This window comes from Microcaecilia unicolor, chromosome 6 (assembly GCF_901765095.1).
Source record: "Microcaecilia unicolor chromosome 6, aMicUni1.1, whole genome shotgun sequence".
NCBI lineage: Eukaryota > Metazoa > Chordata > Amphibia > Gymnophiona > Siphonopidae > Microcaecilia > Microcaecilia unicolor.
The window spans coordinates 26597610-26623292 of record NC_044036.1 but is presented as its reverse complement, the minus strand read 5'-3'; the positions used below and the strand labels follow the sequence as shown (position 1 = coordinate 26623292).

At 44.6% G+C, this 25683-nt stretch overlaps 1 protein-coding gene across 2 annotated transcripts in view; it reads left to right on the top strand.

Moving 5' to 3' along the window:
* The window catches only part of CC2D1B (coiled-coil and C2 domain containing 1B), a 163914-nt gene that overhangs the window by 2646 nt on the left and 135585 nt on the right, over positions 1–25683 (top strand). Inside the window, exons 1-3 of one of the 2 annotated variants that reach the window (XM_030205467.1) lie at positions 1714–1849; positions 10271–10361; positions 12676–12814. In XM_030205467.1, the coding sequence (XP_030061327.1) occupies positions 10293–10361; positions 12676–12814 (208 nt within the window). In that variant the 5' untranslated portion in view covers positions 1714–1849; positions 10271–10292. Of the gene's footprint in view, positions 1–1713; positions 1850–10270; positions 10362–12675; positions 12815–25683 lie in introns of those variants that run through there. The other variant, XM_030205466.1, reaches the window with a different exon arrangement.

The window sequence follows — 25683 nt, the reverse complement described above, 5'->3', positions numbered from 1 at the left end:
TGCGCTTCTGGGAAGAGCTAAGATTTCCGTTTTGTACTTCAGCATTGAGAGGTGTCATCAACAAAGTGCCAAAATTAAAAAGAGAGAGGATATCCTGAGTGCTGTACAGCACCCATTCATTGCTTGGCAGCTGTTTTGATCACCACTGAGTTATGTTTTATGCGTCAACATGCGTTTTTTTGTGTAGAAATTCATATTCAGGTAGTATAGCTCTCCTCCCAGCTCAAGTTTTTATTTTGAAATCCTCTCTTTGTGATATAGATCAGTTGTTTTCAACCCAGTCCTCAGGGACCACTTGACCAGTTGGGTTTTCAGGATATCCACAATGAATATGCATGAGAGAGTTTGTATATAAAGTTGCATGTAAATCTATCTCATTATTTATTTATTACATTTGTACCCCGCACTTTCCCACACATGGCAGGCTGAATGCGGCTTACATAGTAACAATATAAAGAATTACAAAGTTGTAAGAAGAATATACAGTTTGTAGTAAATGCAATATTAATGGGGTTAACGTATAAGTAAATTGAACATTGGAGGAATTGGGTGCAGAAGGAAATGAGCGTTGGGTGGTAGGCGTAGGAAGGTGGAGAGGCATGAATATGGGGTAGCAATAAGGATAATGAGAAACATGGTCAATGTATAACAATCGTCAATAAGAATCATGTGGGCAGGCATTGGTTAGGTTGAATCGTTAGGGTAGGCTATCTTGAAGAGATGGGTCTTCAGTGCTTTTCTGAAGGGCAAAAGGCCGTTAATGGTAGAGCATTCCAAAGCTGGCTACCTGAAAAGGAAAAATTGGATGCGTAGAAGGATTTGTACTTAATACCTTTGCAGTTGGGGAGGTGTAGATTAAGGTAAGTACGGGAAGACGTCAAACTGTTCCTGGTTGGGAGGTCGATAAAGTGATTCATGTAGGTGGGGGCTTCTCCGTGTAATACCTTGTAAATCATTGTGTGGACTTTAAAGTTAATTCTTTCACTGATGGGGAGCCAGTGAAGCTTCCCTCGAACAGGTATCTCATGCATATTCATTGTGGATATCCTGAAAACCCAACTGGCCAGGTGGTTCTCTGGGGACTGGATTGAAAACCACAGATCTAGATTTTTCCCTGGAAACAAGTTTCAACAAATACTGACATCTTTATTTTTCAATGTAATACCCATGTCTGTTTTATCATTCCCACCTTAGTAATTACCTTATCCCTTATTTGTCCTGTTTGTCTGTCCTGATTAGATTGTAAGTTCTGTCGAGCAGGGACTGTCTCATCATGTTCAAGTGTACAGCGCTGCATGTGTCTAGTAGCACTATAGAAATAAGTAGTAATGGTGTTGCTTTAATTCAGTATACTGCACAAAAGCTTCAACAAACGACAAGTAGTTTCAATCTGCCTACAGATAATATGTTAATCTTGTTTATCATAGGCAATGGTTGGGCTATTAAATACAAAATTCTACAACTGCAGCAGGATTGCTCTCTGCCTCATTTATTTTATCACCTGTTGATAAATTGATGCAGCACTAAAGTAGTGAAGATGGCTAGCATAGGGCAAATTAGGTTGAGAACTAGCCAGCATGATAAATGAGTCCAAGCATCCTGTTTCTGATGTACTGTATTAAGCAGCACGTTAATCAAAAGGAGAATGCTTACAAAATTAAGTACTCATTTCCAATCTTCTGAATAAATCTTTTTTTTTTTTGGGGGGGGGGGGGTTGTCTGACGTCACCCATGTAACCCATGACTTGGGTTATGGCCCTAGGGGCCTCGATATTCAACTACGTGGAGGTTTTATTCTCTATTATTTCGACAGTTGTATATTCTGCCATTACAAAAACATTTGCTCAAGGTAAGTAGCAAACAATATATAAAATAAAATACACAGATCTAAACAAATACCCAAAACACAACATTAATTAGTATAGGCCAACTGGACTAAGCACAAATCAGTTTTCTTCTGAAATGACAAACTCTAGCTCTCATTGAATATTGGGGGGAAGGCACAACAATCAAAAGTGAGGCAAGCAAGGTCCAAAAAGAGCTCTTGAAAAGCAAACAATGTCAAATATGATGGGGCATAAACTTGCAGGTTCTAAACAGCAAAACAGTCACCTTAGAAAAAAACTCTCCAGACAATAGGCAAACAGTGTAATATTGTAAAGCTGCACTGCAGAGTTTTATACTAGCTGGAGAGCTCATGTAGATGATAAATACAAATAGAGGCTCCTGTGAAGGGTTATACAGAAGAGATTTCTGGTCCTTCTTAAGTCTAGACCATCTTAATAAGGCCATAGGTGGTGATCTCAAAGGAAAAGATGGTGCCCGAGAAAGGAACTTAAAGCTCTTGCCCTAAAGGAAGCAGGAAGGCAGAGACTGGGAGAAGAAAGACCTAGGAATAATACCCCCATAGTATGTATGTAAAAAGGCTTCAGCTGTAACTGTTTTGAGCTTGCAAGGTAAGCCAGGCATGCTTCTGTTGGTGTAAAGAAATACTGTTTTTTTTAGTTCCGAGCCTGGCCTTATTTTGTGTCTTAAAAATCTCACCACTTACCCAGAATCCCAGCCACAACAACATGTCTTCCCATCTAAGGACTATGGATCAGTTACAAACTTAAGAGGCTCTGGGCCTCCCTAGAACTGTACCACTTGTTGTTGGGTTTAAGGGCTTGGCTCTGTCCTCTCAGATAGGGACTTGAAGAAGTTAAAGCCAGACAAGCAGGTTTTGTTTTGTTCTAAACCCACAGTTCTGCAGAATTAGAAGGGGGGACAATAATTTGGGCTGTTCAGCCTGGACTTAGCCCAGCCCCCTAGGGAGTGCGTACTCCAGACACTGACAGAGGGGTAACAACATCTGCAAAGTGTTCTGCAAGTTCTCCAGAAACAGCTGGACCTGCAACAGACTTTCTAACAAGCTTCCATAGCCCAACCAACTGCTCTGTCTCCATTAATGCTCAAGATGGATCCAGACTACTTTTAGTGAATTTTGAATAGGCCTCTTAACAGTATGGTTGGAAGCAACTTGGATTTCTTACATGAGAAATCTGTAGACAGCTGCTTTCCATGCTGTAAACTACCTATACTGAGGTCAAGGGCCGAATGTACCCCAGAAGTTTGCAGGCAGCAGCTCTGGAGAGGAATCCTCCAGCTGTGTTTAAGTCCAAGTGGTCTCTTCCTATCAGTTGAAAAACATAGGATGGAAGTAGCTATTTAATTGGAAAAGTTCCTGGATGGCTTACGTTTTTCTATGCGATAGTAGGTTCAGCAGTATCCAAAGATTATTCTAGAGCAGGGGATTCTTAATTCTGTCCTCAGGACATACCAGTTAATCAAGTTTTCAGGATATCCACAATAACTATGCATGAGATAGATTTGCAAACAGGGGAGGCAGTGCATTCAAATTTATCTCATGCATATTCATTGTGGGTATCCCAAACAACTGACTAGCTAGGTATATCTCAAGGAGTGGGTTGAGAACCTTTGCTCTAGAAGGAGCCTTGGGAGTAGCTGATGCCTTCTATCAAGCCCAGTCAATGCTCAAGAACCCCAGTCTGAGGGAGAAGAGGTCCTTCAAGGATCCCAGAATCTCAGTAAGAAAATGGATCAGCTGAGGCTAACCATTCAGAAGGGATGACTTTCAGCTGTATATTGGCCTGGGACCCGTAGCATCTGTTCTGCGTTAATTGTGCAGAAAGAGGTCATTTCACCAGAGAATGCCCAGGGTCAAGCCGAAGCCATGGATGTTAACCTGATAGTGCCTTACACTTGGAATTTTGTTGATGTGCTGTGCCCCAAAATGTGTAATCTTGTGATCTAGTTTAAATTAGATGGAGACCTTACTCAAGTCCCTTTAGACTCTAGGAGTGTTAAAAACACTTATTTGAAGGTAGCTGGTTAGTCAAATCCAGACTGACTGACTATAAATGAAGAGTGACTTCGACTTGAGTTCTTGGAGATCACATGCAATACCCTGCTGCTCAGGTCTCGGAAATGTCAGCACCAAGGGAAGCCAGCTTCAAAGCAGGAGTACTACCTTGGCTTCCATACCCTATAATTATAGGATGGAACTGTATGAACTTTGGGACTCTGTGAGCCCAGCTAACTGATGAACTGTGGTCTCCCTTCCCCTTCCAGAGGACCTGAACTTTTATTCTGAGGACCCCCAAGATATATAAACCTCGCTAACAGTGCCTACTGAAGAAGTTCCACTATACCAAAACTATAGGGGCTGCAGTCAGTTGACAGGAGCCCAGGAATGGCCAAGGACACCCAAATGCCACAAGAAACATTAGCCATCAGGCCTGAATGGGTTAGGGAGGGTAGTACAAGGAACTTTAGGAAAGCTCATTCAGAGAATTAGTTCCTTAAAGTTGCACAGAACAAATTCGGATGATAAGTGGGAAGCCAGTCTGTAGCCTAAGAACTTAGAGATTGTCTCTGCCCTTTTTCCTGGTAAAAAAGGATTTGGTGCATAGAGCAGCAATGGGAAACCTTTTAGAAGAGGAGATGATTGGTCATCTCTATACCGACAATGATTGCTTAATTTTATTTATTTATTTATATTACATTTTTATATACTGCTTACAGGCTAACAACAACTGTCAAAATGGTGTACTTTTATAATTACTCCCCCCTCCCCATTCATCCCCAAACCCTACCAAACAATATTAGACCATTTATCACCCCCCTCCCCGCTACCTATGCAAAGTAGCAAATAGAACCCAACGTTAATATATACCCTAACACCAAACAATAAAGTAATTTCCCTTATTTGACTGCAGTATTGATCCTCTTGTAAAACACCCAATCCCAGCTGGCGCCAGGTGAGGTACAGACATAAGTACATAAGTATTGCCATACTGGGACAGACCAAAGGTCCATCAAGCCTAGCATTCTGTTTCCAACAGTGGCCAATCCAGGTCACAAGTACCTAGCAAGATCCCCAAAAAGTACAATACATTTTATGCTGCTTATCCTAGAAATAAGCAGTCCATTTTAATAATGGTCTATGGACTTTTCCTTTAGGAAGCCAGCCAGACCTTTTTTAAACCCCGCTGAGCTAACCACCTTTACCACATTCTCTGGCAACGAATTCCAGAGTTTAATTACATCCTATGGTCCCTTGAATACAAGGAAATAACCAGGTGTTCAAAGTTTTCCTAAAACCCCTATAGTCTAATTTGTGGAGCTCAGGGGGGGCAATTTATTTCACAAAACAGGGCGAATACAGAGAAGGCTTTGACTGTCAGACAAGTGTGTCTAATATGCCATAAAGATGGAACTACTAACAGCGAGCCTCGACTCAAGCAGGGTGAATAGGAGAATAATGCACCAACTTTTGGGACAAATATAAAGGATATTTATTTAAAAACCTGAAAAATCAGATGCAAAACTTTAAATTAAACCCTTGATTTCATTGAAAGCCAATGTAGCTTCCCCAATAAAGGGTAAGCGGGAAACCATAGAGGAATCTTAAAAATCGGATGTGCTGTTGCATTCTGAGCCACCTGGAGATGGTGCAATAATCTGCTAGGAATTTCAAGGCCATTTGATAAGGGGGCCATTTAAGGGATGAGAAAACCCACAAGTTGGCCAGCTCTGCATAAACAAGTTCAACTTGACTGCCAGTTCTCCCCTACTTGTTGGCTAACTTACTAAGCCTGCTGAGTTTTAACCTATTCCCTTAGTATTTAGTTTATCTTATTGATATTTGCTAGGCTATCTTTAAAACTATTGTAAAAATACCCTTCAAGAGGGTTGCTATGGATTTAGTAGGACATTTTGGAAAGGACCACCTGAGGCAACCAGTAAATTCTCATCATTCTTGATTATGCCATCTAGTATCCAGGGTTCTTTTGCATATTATGAAGACTGGAACAATGACAATTGCTCTAATACAGATCTCAAGAATTGGCTTGCCCAAGGAGTTATTAATGGACCAGAGGACCTTGTGAATGGCTTGGGTAGTGCAGCATGTCTGTGTGTTACTGAAAGTGAAGACTCTTTGTACCTTAATAGGCAAATGGACTTGTGGATTGGTTCCATAGAATTTTCATAATGTAACAGAGGGAACTGAGTACAAACAAAGTCCAAACAAAAAAAAAAAAAACCGCACAAAGGGCCTTTAAAAACAAAAGGGACACAGTTCTTACATTTAAAAAAATCCTTTAATAATGAGATTTGATTGAAGAGAAACCCTAGAATTTTCAAACAGATGTTTATTCACGCCTTCAAAGAAATTAAGCAAATTGGTGAGGCAAGACTTCCTTTGACTGAACCCGTGCTGACTCTGTCCCATTAAACCATGTTTGTATGTTTGTCTATGTGTTCTGTAATTTTATTCTTTATCATAGTTTCCACTGTTTTGCCCAGCACCAACGCATTTGTGACCTGGATTGGCCAGTGTTGGAAACAGGATGCTGGGCTTGATGGACCTTTGGTCTGTCCCAGTGTTGCTGTACTTACTTATGACGTCAGGCTTACTGGTCTGCAGTTTCCCAGATCACCCCTAGAACCCTTTTTAAAAATCAGCATCACATTGGCCACCCTCCAATCTTCAGGTACTACAGACGATTTTAACGACAGGTTACATATTACTAACTGCAGATCAGCAATTTCATGCTTGAGTTCTTTTGAGTACCCTTGAATGAATGCCATCCGGTTCAGATTATTTGCTACTCTTCTGATTTGTCAGTTTGGCTCAGTACATCTTCCAGGTTCACCGAGATTTCTTTCAGTTCCTCTGCATCATCACCCTTGAAAACCATTTCTGGTACAAGCAGATCTCCTCATCTTCTTCCGTAAAGACAGAAGCAAAGAATTAATTCAGTTTCTCCGCTATAGCCTTGCCCTCCCTGAGCACCCCTTTTGCTTCTTCATGATATAACGGTCCCACAGATTCCCTCGCAGGCTTTCTGCTTCTGATGTACCTGAAAAAGTTGTGCAGCGGTGGCCAAAAAAGCAAACAGGATGCTAAGAATAGACCGAAAGTACTATAATGCCTCTGTATCACTCATAGTGCGACTGCACCTTGAAAATTGTATTCGGTTCTGGTCACCTTATCTCAAAAAAGATATAGCGAAATTTAGAAAAGGTTCAAAGAAGAGCGACCAAAATGATAAAGGGGATGGAACTCCTCTCTTATGAGGAAAGGCTAAAGAGGTTAGGGATCTTCAACTTGGAAAAGAGACGGATGAGGGGAGTTATGATTGAGGTCTACAAAATCCTGAGTGGTGTAGAACGAGTAGAAGTAAATCGCTTTTTTTACTCATTTCAAAAGTACAAAGACTAGGGGGACACTCAAGGAAATTCCATGTAAATACTTTTAATATAAATAGGAGAAAATATTTTTCTCACTCAGTGAATAGTTAAGCACTGGAACTCTTTGCCAGAGGATGTGGTAACAGCGGTTAGTATCAAAAGAGAATCCACGTGCGTAGAGAGCTCAAGAGGTCCCACAGAGAAACTCAAGCCGAGAGGAAAGTGGGAATGAGAACCAGGATTTCCAAAGACAGGACCACAGAAGTAGTGCAGTGAAGCAAGGTTTATTGAAAACAAAATGACTCATGACCTTGCTTCACTGCACTACTTCTGTGGTCCTGTCTTTGGAAATCCTGGTTCTCATTCCCACTTTCCTCTCAACAGCCGTTAGTGTATCTGGGTTTAAAAAAAGATTTGGACAAATTTTTAGAGGAAAAGTTCAGAGTCTGCTATTGTGCCAGGTACTTGTGATCTGGCTTGGTCATTGTTGGAAACAGGATACTGGGTTAGATGGATCATTGGTCTGACCCAGTATGGCTACTCTTTTATGTTCAATATGTTTCTATTATTTGTCCAATATCTTATCATACTCAGTGTTATTTGTCACCATAAAAGTTAGTTTCTCAATCAAGGCAATCTCTCCCAATTTTAATCCTGTTCAGTTTCCCATCCAGTCTAGCCGTTAGAGTGACAGACTTCAGCCATAGGACACGGCTTCAGCTTTTTCTGGTACCTGGTGTACAGGCATCCTGAGTATGGCCATGAAATGTAGTCATAGTGCAATATCTGGCACTTTTCACCATAAGCTAGAGCCCTTTGCCTGCTCAGGACTTTAGGTTCTCTGTTCCTTCTGTTTGTCATGCCAGCCTTGAATCTACAAGGCTGTTGGCCTTCTTTTTCACTGCAGCCTGGTTGCAGAATTCCATTCCAGGGCAAGCAGTTGGAGGAAAAGGCCATTGTCTGTTATTGAGACAGACATGGGAAGCAACTGCTTGCCCTGGGATTTGTAGTATGAAGTGTTGCCACGATTTGAGTTTCTGCCAGGTACTTCTGACCTGGCTCGGCCACTGTTGGGAAAACAGGATACTGGGCTGGATGGACCATTGGTCTGACCCAGTATGACTACTCTTATGTACTGAGCCCTCTTATCCTAAATTTTAGCTCTGGTCTGAAGACTGGTTTGCTTATGAAAGCCTTTGATGAGACCTGGAACCCTTGAACAGCTAAAGCAACAAATACTTGCCCATTGTCTGTTTCCTCGTTCTATCCTAGAAGCATTCTCTGCCACACCCTGTGTAAACCACAGTTTCACTGCCTATCCTTCCTACTGTCCCTGTCCTGTTATCAGTGGCTTTCCTTTCGCCTTCCTTGATGTTACTGCTTCGATTGGTTTCACTGAGAGTCGGTCTGTCAGGCCCAATTAAACATAAAAGTAAGTCATTGGAAAGTAGTATTTAACTGTATTAGGGGATCACTAGTATATAGGATGTGGCAGATGCTAACAATTATTTAAAGTGTTAATAAAAGTTTCCATTTAGACCGATGACAACGGCTGTGGAACATCACAGACTAGCTGTCCAATATTTTGTAGCGGCAAAAATAGCGATTGCACGAGCCTGGAAACAACCGGACTTGCCAAATCTACGAGTAGTAACTCAGAAGGTTGATTACCTATACCAGATGGCGAAGCTGACAGCTATGAAGAACGGAGCCATGTTGAAATTTACTAAAACACTAGTAAAAAAAGCCCCGTTTCTGATGCAAATGAAACGGGGGCTAGCAATGTTTTCTTCTGTGTGCATGTGGGAGTGTGTGTGTCCCTGCCCTCTGGCCTCTCTCCCCTCCCCCCTCTGAGTCCTTCACTGTTAGAGCCAGCGATTTGATTTCGTGCTCTGCTGTTTTCCTTCACTGACTGTGTTACAGAGAGGGCGGGGCAGACACTCATAGGGAAACCGGATATCTCGCCCCCTTCACACTTCCGGCTGGAGGCTTCATAGAACGTTGGTGTTGCTTTTTATATAGAGAGATGGCAGTTATATGAACAATTTATTGAACTATCCAATTCACCACCGGGGGAGGGTAGGAAGGGTATGGGGACAACTTGTAATGAATCTGTATGAGTATCTGTCTGTGATGTCAGAATGAGCTGTATTCTGGTTTTGGTATAAATAAAAACTTTATAAAAAAAATAAATAAAAGTTTCCACACTAGAAGAGGGGGGGGGGGGGGGGGGGTTGATGATGGATTGTACAATTTTGGGCTGCTGCGTTTAGTCTTCTGTTAGAATATTTGTATTTTACTATATTAGCTGGAAGTGTTTGAGTTATTTATGTTTGCTGAACTGTCATCAATAAAAAAGTTGAAAATTTAAACATAAAAGTAGACAGTGGCCTAGTGGTTAGGGTGGTGGACTTTGGTCCTGGGGAACTGAGGAACTGAGTTGGATTCCCACTTCAGGCACAGGCAGCTCCTTGTGACTCTAGGCAAGTCACTTAACCCTCCATTGCCCCATGTAAGCCGCATTGAGCCTGCCATGAGTGGGAAAGCGCGGGGTACAAATGTAACAAAAAAAAAAATCCAAAATGCCATCATCACATTATGCCTGCCCTAGCTGATCGGAGGAGCAAACTCTTTGAGTGTTTAGAACTGAACCCAGGCTTCACATATCATTGAATTAGCATTGTCATTGAGCCAACCCCTTAATTACCTCTAACGAAGTTTCAGGAATGAGGATATGTGCAGTGTTAGAACTGTGACTAAACATAAATCTGATAGCTGATGTGCTGTTATGAGCATTTGAGTGCCACACAGCATTAATTACAATTTACTGAAATGCGATGTGTGACATATAATAGTATCGATCTGTGCGTTGGTTTTTCTCTCTGGTGACTCCATAGCTATTGTGGTTCTGTCATCACAATTGTCAGAGTGGAGCAGAAATGTGAAGTGCTTATTTATCTTAGAACAGGAACTGTTTGATATATCAGTGTTTTATTTCTTTTCTGGGTTATAGTGGCAGCACGGTAAGAGCTGAGATGCCAGGCATGAGGCCTGCCAGGAAAGGAGCCCAGCCCAAGGGCCGGGGAGCTGATGTAGCCAAACAGGTAAAATTACTTCTGGCAGCACCTTAACAGAGAGGATGTCATGGTGTATCCTATAAGAGCTCCGCAGCAAGGTTGCTTAATTGACGAGAATTCCGAAATGAGTCAATTTAATTACTTGTACCTTTTAGTAAAGTAATTTGATGATGATAAAACATTTTATTCCTTTTCCATTTTCCTCTTTGATGCTATAAAAGTGCCGCCATACTATCCACCCAGATCTAGCTTCATGGTATTTTGAATGTGTTAGTATTATAAAGTGTATAAGATTTTGTTTGTATGGATGGTACTGTAGAAAACAAAATTATGAAGTTTGGCATAATAATACAGGAAATTACATGAGGGGGAAAAATCACATAATTGGATTAATAGTACAAGTAATTAGATAGTGTGTGTGGATACATTGGGGAGTAATAGACTAGGGCTTATGGATGCGGGCTGTGAGCTAGAAGGGGACCTTTCCTTGATATGGCATTCAGGCAAAATATAAGCTTATGTTGGATATTGTCATCCCCCCCTAATTATGCTGTTTGAAAGATGAGTAATTAATATTTGAATGATATAGTAGAAAATTATGGATAAGGATTAAGTCATGGAATAAATATATTATAACTTTTGATAGAGGTTCTGGACCGACGACAGCTGTGATGCCTATAGCTCGGTAAAGACTTTTCTTAGCTTGGATCTGCATTTCTGAAGGTCCAGTATACCAAAAAAAATCTTTGGAGAATTGATCTATGCTGTGTATTTAGTAACAATCCCTCTTTTATATGTTTTGCTGTGTCAGTTGGAGGTCTTTACAGCCTTGGTACCCTTTTATTACCCTCATTGTGATCATTGGTCTGTCTTGCCATGATGTGAATACGTTAGTCTTTCAAAAGTTAGTTTGCAGTTTTATGCTTTCTCTGTGCTCATTGCAAATTTACATCATAAGAAAAGCTAATTAGGAAGCTAATTGTAGGTTTCTCGTATGAATCCTTGACCTACTTTTGAACCAAACATTGCAGCTCTATTCAGTAACACTGGCCACACCTACTAGCAGGATTTATACTAGGGCTGGATTACTTCTAACTTTAAAAAAAAACCCAAAACTTTAATTGTACTTCAAGAAAAGCTCAAGGAACAGTTTGACTAGTTTTGTAATTTGCCAGCTCTCTTTTACTCCTTCCCTTTATTTATTTTTTCACCCTTGGTAGATGTTTGGTAACTCATCACATATTTGTAAGTACCTACCTTAAGTCCAGATTTGTAGGTATTACAGACATACTTGCACACAGAGCTCGTCCGTGTGAGTGCACCTAAGTAAAGCAGGTCATCTTCTGCCTTCGTCATTCCTGCCAGATCATGTGCCTTTGACTTTGGGCAGATGCCTGGTTGGAATATGCTAGTGATGAAATACCTCAGTCCTTTCCTGGTCATTTGAATTGTTGAATTGCCTGATTGAATCTTATCCTCCTATATAATAAAACGTACCTCCAACACATTCTGAAGCTGACTGCATGGCTGAGGCATTCCTGCTCTCTGTATCCATCTCCTGAATTGACATCACGTACTTCCGGGTTCGTCACAAGCAGAAGTGACCACGGCTTCAGAATGTTGAAGGTGCATTCTATTAAATAGGATTGGTCAGTTCCTTGAAGCACAGCCAGCGCTCAGCGTCCTGCACAGTAACGCTCAGACACCAGAGAGAGGGAGGGAGGGGGGGCCTGACACCAGAGAGGGGGGGGGGAGGTATCTCTTGTCACACACACATTCTCTCTCTCACACACTCTCGCTCTCTCTCTCTTTCACAGTCAATGTCTTTCTCTCTCTCACTCTCACATACTGTCTCTCACACACTGTATGTCTCACACTGTATCACATTCACTCTCTATGTGTCACACAGTCACTCACACACTCTCTTGGTCTCATACACTCAGTCTCACAGAGAGTCTGTGTCTCACACACACTCTTCTCTCGCACACACTGTATCTGTGTGAAACACACTCTCTCTCTCTCTCACACTGTCTCTCACATACGCACTTGCACACACTCTCATTCTCTCACACACACACTCTCTCTCTCACAGACACACTGGCACCCAGACTCACTCTCTCTCTCTCTCTCTCTCTCTCTCTCTCACACAGACACACTCGCACATTCACTCTCTCTCGCACACACAGTCACTCTCACATACACTCTCTCAAACATACACACTCCAAGGAAAACCTTGCTAGCGCCCGTTTCATTTGTGTCAGAAACGGTCTTTTTTACTAGTAAACTATATTTCTTTAGCTTGTGTTATAAAGTCTTATTTTTCTGTGCCTCTTGCATCTAGCTGGGGTTGTTTGTCGATTTCAATCCAGAAGAGATGATGATGGATGTGGATGATGATGAGGATGATGAAGACTTAGAAGCAGAGCTAGCTGCGCTCACGGGAAAGACAGCGGCATCGAAACAGAAGCCTAAAAGCAAAGGTAAGTTTGTAATAAATAAGACTTGAAATGAAGGGCTCATTAAGAGATTTGTTTACTAAGTTTCTTAAGGAAGTTTTTAAATATTCTGAAGATAGTCTCTCTCCAATACAAAAGCTTTATTTGTTGCCCAATCGTGGTTTAAAAGCAAAAGACCAAGCGCCTATAATTCAAGCTTCTGAAAATCTGGATGTTTCTGCTTTGCTGGAACAGTCACAGGAAGACATTGAATTTAGATCTACGTTATTGGTATCTTTTGTCTTTCTTATGGATAAAGAGGCGTTATTGAGACAGTATTTAAGACAGATCTCATCAGTAATTTTTATGGGGGAGAAAATCCAGATATTTCCTGATGTATCCAGAACTACGCAGGAAAGGAGAAAGAAATTCTTACTCTTGAGACAAGAGACAATACAGATGGGTGCAAAATTCCAATTGATATTCCCATGTAAATGTGTGATATTTTTTGAAAATAAGACATACCATTTCTCTGAACCTATACAACTAAGATCCTTTTTGAATGCAAGGGTTCCAAAACCTCCATAGATATCTAATTTAGGACTTTGAATTATGAAGATGTAACAATAAAATAGCTCAACGCTTTCCTTTCTTATAAGTTTCTTAAAAGTATCTTAATCCTCTATGTAAGATTTATGTTAATCGGCCTCTTTATTTGAGGACTATATATAAAGGAACTGATTTTGTTGTCATATGGATTAAGCATAATGACCATATATATTGCTTTGGAATTCCCTGGTTTTTTTTTTTCTTGACAAAAGTTTATCTTTGGAATGCAATTGAAAAATTGAATAAATAAAGAATTTAAAAAAAAAGAAATGGAGGGCTCAGCTTTCCGCAAACTATTGAAAACCTATCTGTTCGACAAGATATATCACAAAGATCAACATGTGTAACTGTATAATCTTTAAAACTTCCAGACTGTCTTATAATGTCTTTCTGCTTTGACACCTTCATGTATTTCTCCACCATGTAACACAAAACCCTCTGTAAACCAAATGTATCTTCACTGCTATTTCCAGTATCCATGACGAATTGTCAGCCACATTGAGCCTGCAAAGAGGTGGGATAATGTGGGATACAAATGCCATAAATAAATAAAATAGTTGTTTCTAATTTTTACTTGCTGCCTTTCAATCTTTCTATCTTTTTTTTTCAAGGCTTTCAAAGCCAAGGCCACTGTTACAATCTTCTTTTAAGTCTTTCTTTACCAGTTCAGGAGATGGAAATTGGCACATTTTCCTTAGTTCCAGTTGTTAACTGACTGTCTATATATTGATATTCTCCTACAGAAAAAAAAAAAGCTGTGTTCTGAAAGGATTCAACCCAATTAAAATGAATGGCGCTGGTGAACTTCCACAGGGTGTGGCATTTGTAGTGACCTGCAATTCGCTGATGATCTGAAATGTCACCCTGATTAATTTTTCCCAGCAGGCCATGGAGACTGTCAGAAACCATGTTCTGCTTCTCTATCCTGCATAATATAGAGCTGCATCCAAGAGGCAAAGAGTAGGAAGAGGAGAGAAAGAACAAATAGAAGCAGGGGGGAAAGAGCATGAGAGAGAGAGAGAGTGCACAACAGAGAGAAGGGATGAGGGGCTGGGTATGAGGATCCGGGGCACTGCACAGCTATTAGGTAGAAAAGCTAGAGTTTGGTACAGAGGACAGTGGAGAAAGACCACAAGCAGACCTGAGATGGGTAAGAAACATTTTGGAAGGGCAGGAAAAGGAGTTGGGAAGCATGATAGGGAGGAAATTGAGAAAGAAAGGAAATTGGTTGTCATGCTGTGTTTTCTGGGACATGTGATAGCTTCTGAAATTTCCTAACACACCGATCGAAGCAGTAGACGGGAGGCAAAGACCTTGAAACTGTGTATTCTTGGTGCACATATAAATGCATGATCAGGCCTACTCAAATGGCAGACTGTGGTTTGCAGTCTGGAGTCTGGGGGTGCAGTTTTTAAAACTTTGACATCGCAGCAGGGCCAGACTCTCCCCTTCAATCCCCTCCTCTGGCCCCAGATCCAGTGCTGTCTACCTTAAATCCTTTTCTGCCCAGATCTTCAGCAGTGGTAACAGTTAGGCCATCCACCCAAGCTTGGAGCCTGCAGCTCAGGCAGTTAGCCTGTGTGAATTGTTGCCTCTGCCAAAGACCTGGGCGGAGAAAGGATTTAAGGTAGGAAGCACCGGATCTGGGGTCAGAGGGAGGGGGTTGAAGGAGGGAGTCAATCTGCCCCTGTACTTTACCTCGTATAAATGAGTCCCACATACAAATTTGGCATCGGGAGGCATGTTGCCATTGCACATAACCCGGACCCACACAATAACAGGGTATATACAAGTAATGTTTCACTGGACACAGGTTGGAGCGTCCAAGAAAATAAGTCTTTTCCTGTTTCCTTCACCTTAATTTGTTGATGGCACCTATCTTCATGAAAAACTAATTGGTATCTACTTGACCATCTATGGCACTATTTGATGTACAAGAAAACACTGAATTTCCAAGCTTGTCCAAGCTAGAGTGGGCAAACCTGGTGAGCATTATTTCTTTGTAAGCCAGAGAAGTTGGCTCTAAAATTTTATAGCTTAGTCTGTAGTTTAAGAAACCCCCTCACTAACTATGTATGTATAGTCTTAATTGTAGATGTGTTCTCGTGGATCTTGTATAGGGTTTCCACTAGTCTGTAGTCTGTGCTTTAGACTCTATAGCCTGTAAATTGCTCGTTGCGTTATAAATCCCCTTTGAAAACAAACATGCTGCTCTGCAGACAGACCTGCCTAGTTTTAGAAAAGGCTAATGAGACATCTTAAAAGGTATGTGAGAGGTTTGCATAGAAGAGGCCAAGATGCTCCTGGGGATTTGAGGTGATTGAACTTGGTTTAATGTAAAATAATTCTTTACATCTTAGTTCAGATTTTGTGAGCACCATGGCAGTGAAAAACGTACAAAGACCAGGGGACACACGATGAAATTGTATGGAAATACTTTTAGAACAAATAGGAGGAAATATTTTTTCACTCAAAGAATAGTTGAGCTCTGGAACTTGCTGCCAGAGGATGTGGTAACAGCGATTAGCATATCTGGGTTTAAAAAAGGTTTGGACAAGTTCCTGGAAAAAAAGTCCATAGACTGTTATTGAGATGGACATGAGGAAGCCACTGCTTGTCCCTGGGATCAGTAGCATGGAATGTTGCTACTAATTAGGTTTCTGCCAGGTACTTGTGACCTGAATTGGCCACTGTTGGAAGCAGGATACTGTTCTAGATGGACCATTGGTCTGACCCAATATGGTTATTCTTACGTTCTTATGAAACCTGCTTGGTGTCACGTCTTAACAAAGTTAGACACATGTAAATATGCTCTCTTGGTTTTCCTGAACCTTTCTGCAGCTTTTGATTTAGTTCAGTGTTTCCCAAACCTGATCCTAGAGACACCCCAACCTGTCAGGTTTTCAGGATAGCCACAATGAATATCCATGAGAGAGATTTGCAGCACTGCTTCCACTGCATGCAGATCTGTCTGGCTCCTCTTTAATCTGTTTCTTGTTCCCCTTGTTACCATGATTAAGTCATTAGGAATTAATCTCTTCCTGTTTCTGTTTGCTGATATTAAGCTTCTTTATTCTGTGGATTCCATTTCGCTAGATTTTTCACCATGTAATATTGCCTTACGCAGATCTCACAATGGCTGGTTTCCAGGCAACTGGTTTTTAATCCACGGACGTGTCGGGCCATGTAGATTATAGGACTTGATATTTCCCATCACTTTTCCCTTTGGTTTTAGGTCAGAAAACTAGCCCCTCTTCTTCTCTTAGGGTCACTATTGCCAAACTGTAGTAAAAGTGGCCTTAGCCCATGCTTGCACGGGTCATTCCTGCATGCTGAGGCCATTTTTCCACATGAGTAAAATAGTCACTTTTTTTTTTTTTTAATTAATGGCCACACTAATTTTCTCTTTAATGCGTGAGCACTTACTGACACCTGTTTTGTAGGCAGTAAGGGCTCATGCGCTAATCGGTTAGTGCATGGCAATGTAGCTGCACTAACCGATTAGCACAGAATATACCTACTCTCTGCCCCCGCCCCGCCCCCAGCACTAAAAAATAAAATCAATTTTTAGCACATGGGAAGCATGCAGCAATGCCAAAATTATTGCGGGACACCTGACCGTGCCCCACGGTAAGGCATTTTAAGCTGCAGTAAGCACGCGTTAGTACTTACCATAGCTTAGTAGAAGGACCCCTTAGAGTGAAATACATGGTTCAGTTGTGAATTGTGCACCAACTGTGGTGAAATCCTGTTATTTTTGTCTCTGCCAAATTAGGTGTCTCTGTGGCCCTGTCTTGAGCCTAAGACCACCTTGATGTTGATCTATGCACTCGTTATTAGTAGACTAGTATAAAAGGCCCGTTTCGGTAGGCAATGAAACGGGCGCTAGCAAGGTAATCTCCCCCCTGCACTGTCCTTCCTGTCTCCCCTGCAGCCACCCATCTGGTCTCAGGACCCCCTCCCCACCAACCCTCCTCTGCCCCTGCAGCCACGCATGTGCAGCGGCCCTCCTGTCTCCCCTGCTCCCCCTGCAGCCACCCACGTCCAGCGACTCTCCTCTCCCCCTACCCCCCCTGCAGCCACCCATGTCCAACGACCCTCCTCTCCTTTCCCCTTGCCCCCCCTGTAGCCACCCATGTCCAGCGACCCACCTCTCTCCCCTGCCCCCCTCCAGCCACCCATGTCCAGTGACCCTCCTCTCCCCCTGCCCCCCCCTGCAGCGTCTCTTCTGTCTCCCCTGCCCTCCCCTGCAGCCACCCATCTGGTCTCATAACCCCCTCCTCCACCTCCCTCTTCCCTGTCCCCCCCGCAGCCATCCATGTCCAGCGACCCTCCTCTCCCCCTGCAGCCACCCATGTCCAGCGACCCTCCCCTCCCCCTGCCCCTCTCCAGCCACCCATGTCCAGCGACCCGCCCCTACCCCCCCCCCCCCTCGGGCACATCAACCCCCTTGCCACCCGCAGCCGCCAATACTAACGCTGTCCGGCTGCTGCTGCGTCTCCTGTTGAGCAGCAGCGGCCGGTACAAAAAGAAAAAAGCCAAAAAAAGATTTTAAACCTAAAACACGGCTCCGTAGACAGCCATCTGGCATTGGCTGTCATCTCTGCAGCCGCTCCTCCTCTCCCCTCTGACGTCGCTGCGCTCCTCCGGGGTCTTCCTGCAGGGGCAGTGACGTGGAGGGGAGAGGAGGAACGGCTGCAGTGACGACAGCCAATGCCAGATGGCTGTCTACGGAGCCGCGTTTCAGGTTAAAAATCTTTTTTGGCTGTTTTCTTTTTGTACCGGCCGCTGCTGCTCCACAGGAGAAGCAGCAGCGGCCGGACAGCATTAGTATTGGCGGCTGCGGGTGGCAAGGGAGTTGATGTGCCCGAGAGGGGGGTAGGGGCTTTGGTGATGCGTCGAGGAGGGGTAGGGGCTTGGGTGCTGTGCCAGGGCGGAGGGGCTTGGGTGTTGCGCCGAGGGGGGGGGGGGCACTGAGAGCTGATTGGTAGGTAGGGGGAGGAGTAGGCAGCTGTCAGTGACATCACTGACATCAGTGCATTCTAAACTGCCTAGCAGACTACCTCCGAGGGAGCCACGGTACCAGGCACATTAGAACATTGGAGGTGAGAATTATTATATAGGATTAGGCTACTGTAATTCTTTGTATAATGGGGTCTGCCAGGTTGCGATTAAGAAACTTCAGCTTTTGGGATTTTGGGTGTGAGGTTAAGTGACGAGTTAAGGCTTTGTACCACTATTAGTTATTAATATTTGCAGAGTTCAATAGAAGCGGGGTGGTTCTGTATTGGTTTGGCAAAGTGGATCATTATATGAAATTGTTTAATTTGACTGTGTTCAATATAAAAATGTTAACACAAAGAGGGGAGGGGGGGCAGGGGGAGGTTTAATAATATGGTAAGAGAAAGTAAAAGTTGACAATGGTTGTATACTTACACTTTGTAAAGACTGGTATATACTGGTTGTTAATATTGTGATAAACGAGACTGTATATTTTGTGGAGTTCTCAATAAAAATGTTTGAAATAAAGAAACTTCAGCTTGTACAAAATACCATGATTCAGCTTCTACACAATGCTAACCTGAGTGATCACGTTACACCTTTGTTTATTCAACATCTTTGGATGCCTATTTCCTGCCAGGTAGTTTAAGAGACTGGTAGTGGCATTCAAGGCAATGCATGTAGGCTTACCCGCTGCTCTTTTTAGTAATCTCATTCCACAGTCCACCTCTATATCCTTGTGCTCTTCTGACAACACACCACTAGTAATTCCTCCCTCTTCACATTCTCAGTCAAAGTCCACAAGGGATTCAGCATTTTATATATTGGCCCCACTTTTGTGGAATTATATGCCAAACCATCTTCATCTTGAATCATCACTGGCTAGATTCATAACTAGGCTCTAAGGTAGGGTTACCATATGTCCGGATTTACCCGGACATGCCCTCTTTTTGAGGACATGTCCGGGCAACCGGGCGGGTTTTGCCAATCTGCCCGTTTGTCCGGATTTCTGGACAAACGGGCGGGAAGGTGGGCGGGCGGGCTGTCCTATGCTAGCCTCCCGGCCCTCCCCTCCCTTTACTTACTACTCTACTGCCCTGGTGGTCTAGTGACCTCTTCCGCCTTCGGGGCAGGAAAGAGCCCCCTCTTTCCTGCCCGGAGCGCTGCCCTGCATCCTGTTGCTGATCTCGGCGCTGATTCAAAATGGCCGCCGAGAGTTAAAGCGACCTCATGAGACTTCAACTCTCAGCGGCCATTTTGAATCGGCGCCGAGATCAGCAACAGGATGCAGGGCAGCAAAGAGGGGGCTCTTTCCTGCCCCGAAGAGGTCACTGGACCACCAGGGCAGTAGAGTAAGGTAAGGGAAGGGGGGTGACAGGGTGTGTGACGGGGCGGTGCGAGGGTGTGAAAGGGGGCGGGTGTGGTGGGGGCAGGGCATGTGTCCTCTTATTGGGGTGACCAAATATGGTAACCCTACTCTAAGGCGTTCTTTTTTCCACAAAATGTCAACTCCCATGTGTAGTTGCTCCATTTTCTAAACCTACAGATGTACTTGTTGCCAGTTACCTAGTGAGGCCACAATTGTCACTTTGGACCATGTTTACTAAGGTACGCTAGCATGCTCTAAATGCTAGAGTTGCTCATATGTTTGTATGGGCGACTTACTGTTTAGCGTGTGCTAATCATTATTACACGCTAAAAACGCTAGCGCCCTTAGCACGTGTTAGTAAACATGACCCTTTGTTTCATCTTGTAGGTGGAAATATACATGAAATTAAGGAGAATGATTCTGTTGAGCCTTCATTTAAAGCCCTGGCCAAAGCTAGCACTTTTTATTTTATTTATTTATTTGTTACGTTTGTATCCCACGTATCCTTTTCTAGTACTGTGTAATCCAATGCCACCACCTCCTGAGGCATTATGACAGTAAATGGTTGCATTGGCACTCTCTCCCTAGGCACAGATTCTTTTGCCCAAGCACAATTTTTACAGTTTTGAATTCAAACCTTCACATCTTTCGACAGGTGTATCTAAAAATATTTCTTTCTTATTTGCTTGCAAGTAATCTCAGCTGCAAAATGTCCTCTTTTATTATGATATAATTCCAGAATTTTATTTTTTTCAGAATCCGGTAACACAATTTGTACAATCTCACTGCCATCTCTAAAGTCTTCAACAATCCGGCAAAGTATCCCATTTTTAAGTACCAGTCTCTGTCTTTGCTTCCATAACTCTTTTGTCTCAGCAGACCACTCCTCATAATTCAAGGGTTGTGTTGTCTCCAACTCCATTATAATCAGTTTTATTACAGTTTTCAAACAGGTAGTGAGCTCCGCAGTAGACACTTGAAAAAAAATCTTTCTCTTCAGTTAGACTTTCACTTTCACTTTTGCATTCCCCAGCAGGTAGTCTAAATAAAGCATCAGCAGCACGATTACTTTTCCCTCGTAACCTATTTATGCCTTTGAGCAGGAGAATTTTCCCCCATACACATGTATTCGCTTTGTATAATGGGAAATGCACATGTAGATTTTAGTCCCACCCAAACCACACCCTCGTGAAATCTCTGTGTGGTGTGGATATTCATATGTAAATAGAAGCTTTTTAAAATTGGTTACCTGCATGTGGATAAGTGTCTAAAATAATGTCCTTTAAGGATAATTCTACAGTATAACAGTAAGGTGGGAAGGTTGCAGAAAGGTTGAGAAAAACCAAGAGCATGTATACCTGCGTCTAAATGTTGCCCAACTTCGCTAAGATATGACACCAAGCAGGTTTCACTACTATGGTGCTTACAAAATCTGAACTGTCTTAAGATGTAATGCATTAGTTTACATTGGTAAGGCGGGATATCAAATTTAATAAATTTGTAAATTGCCTATTTTAAACCTACGTTATGAAGGAAATGGGCACCTTCTCTTCTTTTTTTGGAATACCAATGCAAATGGTCGAAAATGCACCTAAATTAAGGCGTGATCACTGCACTTATGCATGTAAATCATAGCATTTTATAATTTATGTTCCTGCTTGTGCACTCGATTCTGTGCCTGCCCACTAGCAAAGTATGTGCCATCAAATCACGGTGCATATTTTTCTGCAATAGCATTTGCACTCTTTTCTGCTGACTAAAACTAGACAGCTCATTGCACAGTTAATCCCCTCCCCAACATGTATTGTGATGGACTGCATGAATAGCTGATAGAACATCTGAAGTTATATGTAGATATTAAACATTGCTTCCTAAATAGATAGCATTGGTCAATAAATATTGATTTGACATTTCGAAGACGGGGACTGTGTGTGTGAATATCAAGCTCCTTATGTTTCTGAATCATATGCTATAAAATTTCTGTAGCCATCTTTTGTTGAAGTTTGAACTTCTTCCTTTCTTAATATTTACAACTATAACCTTCCCTGCACAATGGATTCTCATTTTCCATGTCTGAGAAGGACATATTTCCTGAATGTATTAGAAGTGTAAAGCTCGATCAGGGTTTAGAATTGTGAATTCTCCGAGGACAAGCAGGCTGCTTGTTCTCACTGATGGGTGACGTCCACGGCAGCCCCTCCAATCGGAATCTTCACTAGCAAAAACCTTTGCTAGCCCTTGCACGCCGATGCGCACCGCGCATGCGCGGCCGTCTTCCCGCCCGAAACCGGCTCGCGCTGGCCAGTCTTCTTTTGTCCACGCTCGGTACGGTCGTGTTACGCTGTTCGCTCCCCTTAAGTCGACCTCGCGCGTCTCTTTTTGACTTTCGCTAAAAAAAAAAAAAAGGATTTCGGAAGAGGACCTTTTCGGTCTTTTTCCCGCTATTTCCAGTTTTTGCCCCGGTAAGTTTTCTTTCGTCTTCGGGGTAGGCCCTTTTCAGGCCTCAGGTCGAATTTTTTTCTCCCCCTCTTTTTGGTGCCTGCCGCAATTACGAGTTTTGATTTCGCCGGCGCGATTTTTCCGCTCATGTCATCGAAGTCTCCCAGCGGCTTCAAGAAGTGCACCCAGTGCGCCCCAGTAATCTCGCTCACTGACAGGCACGCGTCGTGTCTTCAGTGTCTGGGGGCTGGGCACCGCCCGCAGGCCTGTAGTCTCTGCGCCCTTTTACAAAAGCGGACTCAGGTAGCGAGATTGGCCCAGTGGAACGTTTTGTTCTCGGGCTCTTCGTCGGCATCGGCACCGGGAGTATCGAGTGCATAGACGTCGACAGCGTCTAGACCTCCGTCCTTGGCCGCGACTGCATCGAGGCATCGACCCTCTGCATCGGGGCTGAGTCATCAGAAGGCGGTGTCGGTGGTACCGGGACCTCCACTTCTGCTGATGTCGTCGGACGGTGGTGCTTCGACTGGAGTGCAGGTGAGGGCTGTCCATTCCCCTGCTGGTGGCTGTGAGCCTTCGGGTGGGTCTCCCCCTACCCTGAGGGCTCCTGCGGTACAGCCCCCCCGAGACCGACCTTCTTCGGCCTCGGCCCCGAGGAAGCGACGGTTGGATTCTACGTCCTCCTCGTCGGTGCCGGGAAGCTCCGGTGACATGCTTCGTCCCAAGAAGTCGAAGAAGCATCGACACTGGTCCCCTTCCCGTATCGGCACCGAGAGCTCTGGGTCGCCGAGGGAGTCGGCATCCAGTAGGCATCGGCACTGAGAGGACCGCTCACCCTCTGTTCAAGAGGTATCGATGCGCTCCACTATGGACAGCCCGGAACAGCCTCCACGCCCGGAACAGACTCTGACATCGACACCTGCATCGGCTTCCACGTCTTTCTCCACAGCCGCTCTGCACGAGAGAGTCTGGGCCATTCTCCCAGAGATTCTGGGAGAGCTGTTGCGCCCTTCCCCTCCGGTACCGGGGGTGCTTGCGCCACCGGTACCGTCGAGTGAGGCGCCGGCTGGCCCCTTGCCCAGGGTGAGGTCTCCGACATCGGTGCCACGTGCGGTACCGACTGCGGTCGCCTCCCAGGAAGGCTCCCCGACGACGTCGGCGGAGGGAGCTTCGCTGGTGCGGGCGAGGGAGTCTACCTCTCGACGCTCCCATCGTGGCCGTGGTTCCACGGAGTCGAGCCGGGCATGGCTTCAGACACAGGTCCGTGAACTTGTGTCTGATACCGAAGGTGAGGCCTCGTGGGAAGAGGAGGAGGACATCAGATATTTCTCTGACGAGGAGTCTGAGGGTCTTCCTTCTGATCCCACTCCCTCCCCTAAAAGGCAGCTTTCTCCTCCTGAGAGTCTGTCTTTTGCGGCCTTTGTCCGGGAGATGTCTACGGCCATCCCTTCCCGGTGGTTGTGGAGGACGAGCCCAGGGCTGAAATGTTTGAGCTCCTGGACTATCCTTCTCCACCTAAGGAAGCGTCCACAGTACCCATGCATTATGTCCTCAAAAAGACATGGACCAAGCCACTAAGTAATCCCCACATTCCCAAGAAGATCGAGTCCCAGTACCGGATCCATGGGGACCCAGAGCTGATGCGCACTCAGTTGCCTCACGACTCTGGAGTTGTGGATTTGGCCCTAAAGAAGGCTGAATTCTAGGGAGCATGCTTCGGCGCCCCCGGGCAAGGACTCTAGAACCTTAGACTCCTTTGGGAGGAAGGCCTACCATTCTTCTATGCTCGTGGCCAAAATCCAGTCTTACCAGCTCTACACGAGCATCCACATGCGGAACAATGTGCGGCAGTTGGCGGGCTTGGTGGACAAGCTCCCCCCTGAGCAAGCCAAGCCATTTCAGGAGGTGGTCAGGCAGCTGAAGGTGTGCAGAAAATTCCTGGCCAGAGGGGTGTATGACACCTTTGATGTTGCGTCCAGGGCCGCTGCTCAAGGTGTGGTGATGCACAGACTCTCATGGCTGCGTGCCTCCAACCTGGAGAATAGGATCCAGCAGCGGATTGCAGACTCGCCTTGCCGTGCGGATAACATTTTTGGAGAGAAAGTCGAGCAGGTGGTAGAGCAGCTCCACCAGCGGGATACCGCTTTCGACAAGTTCTCCCGCCGGCAGCCTTCAGCTTCTACCTCTACAGGTAGACGATTTTTTGGGGGAAGGAAGACTGTTCCCTACTCTTCTGGTAAGCGTAGGTACAATCCTCCTTCTCGACAGCCTGCGACCCAGGCTAAGCCCCAGCGCGCTCGCTCTTGTCAGCAGCGTGCGCCTCAGCAAGGCCCCTCGGCTCCCCAGCAAAAGCAAGGGACGAGCTTTTGACTGGCTCCAGCAGAGCATAGCCGAAATCCAAGTGTCAGTGCCGGGCGACCTGCCAGTCGGAGGGAGGTTGAAAGTTTTTCACCAAAGGTGGCCTCTCATAACCTCCGATCAGTGGGTTCTTCAAATAGTCCGGCAAGGATACACCCTCAATTTGGCCTCAAAACCTCCAAATTGTCCTCCGGGAGTTCAGTCTTACAGCTTCCAACACAAGCAGGTACTTGCAGAGGAACTCTCCGCCCTTCTCAGCGCCAATGCGGTCGAGCCCGTGCCATCCGGGCAGGAAGGGCTGGGATTTTATTCCAGGTACTTCCTTGTGGAAAAGAAAACAGGGGGGATGCGTCCCATCCTAGACCTAAGGGCCCTGAACAAATATCTGGTCAAAGAAAAGTTCAGGATGCTTTCCCTGGGCACCCTTCTCCCCATGATTCAGGAAAACGATTGGCTATGCTCTCTGGACTTGAAGGACGCCTACACGCACATCCCGATACTGCCAGCTCACAGACAGTATCTACGATTTCAGCTGGGCACACGTCACTTCCAGTACTGTGTGCTATCCTTGGGGCTTGCCTCTGCGCCCAGAGTGTTCACGAAGTACTTGGCTGTAGTAGCAGCGGCACTTCGCAGGCTGGGGGTGCACGTGTTCCCATATCTCGACGATTGGCTGGTGAAGAACACATCCGAGGCAGGGGCTCTACAGTCCATGCAGATGACTATTTGCCTTCTGGAGCTACTGGAGTTTGTGATAAATTATCCAAAGTCCCATCTTCTCCCAGTGCAGAGACTCGAATTTATAGGAGCTCTGCTGGATTCTCCGACGGCTTGTGCCTATCTCCCAGAGGCGAGAGCCAACAACTTGTTGTCCCTCGTCTCGCGGGTGCGAGCGTCCCAGCAGATTACAGCTCGGCAGATGTTGAGATTGTTGGGCCACATGGCCTCCACAGTTCATGTGACTCCCATGGCCCGCCTTCACATGCGATCTGCTCAATGGACCCTAGCTTCCCAGTGGTTTCAGGCTGCTGGGGATCTAGAAGACGTGATCCACCTGTCCACGAGTTTTCTCAAATCCCTGTATTGGTGGACGATTTGGTCCAATTTGTCTCTGGGACGTCCTTTCCAAATTCCTCAG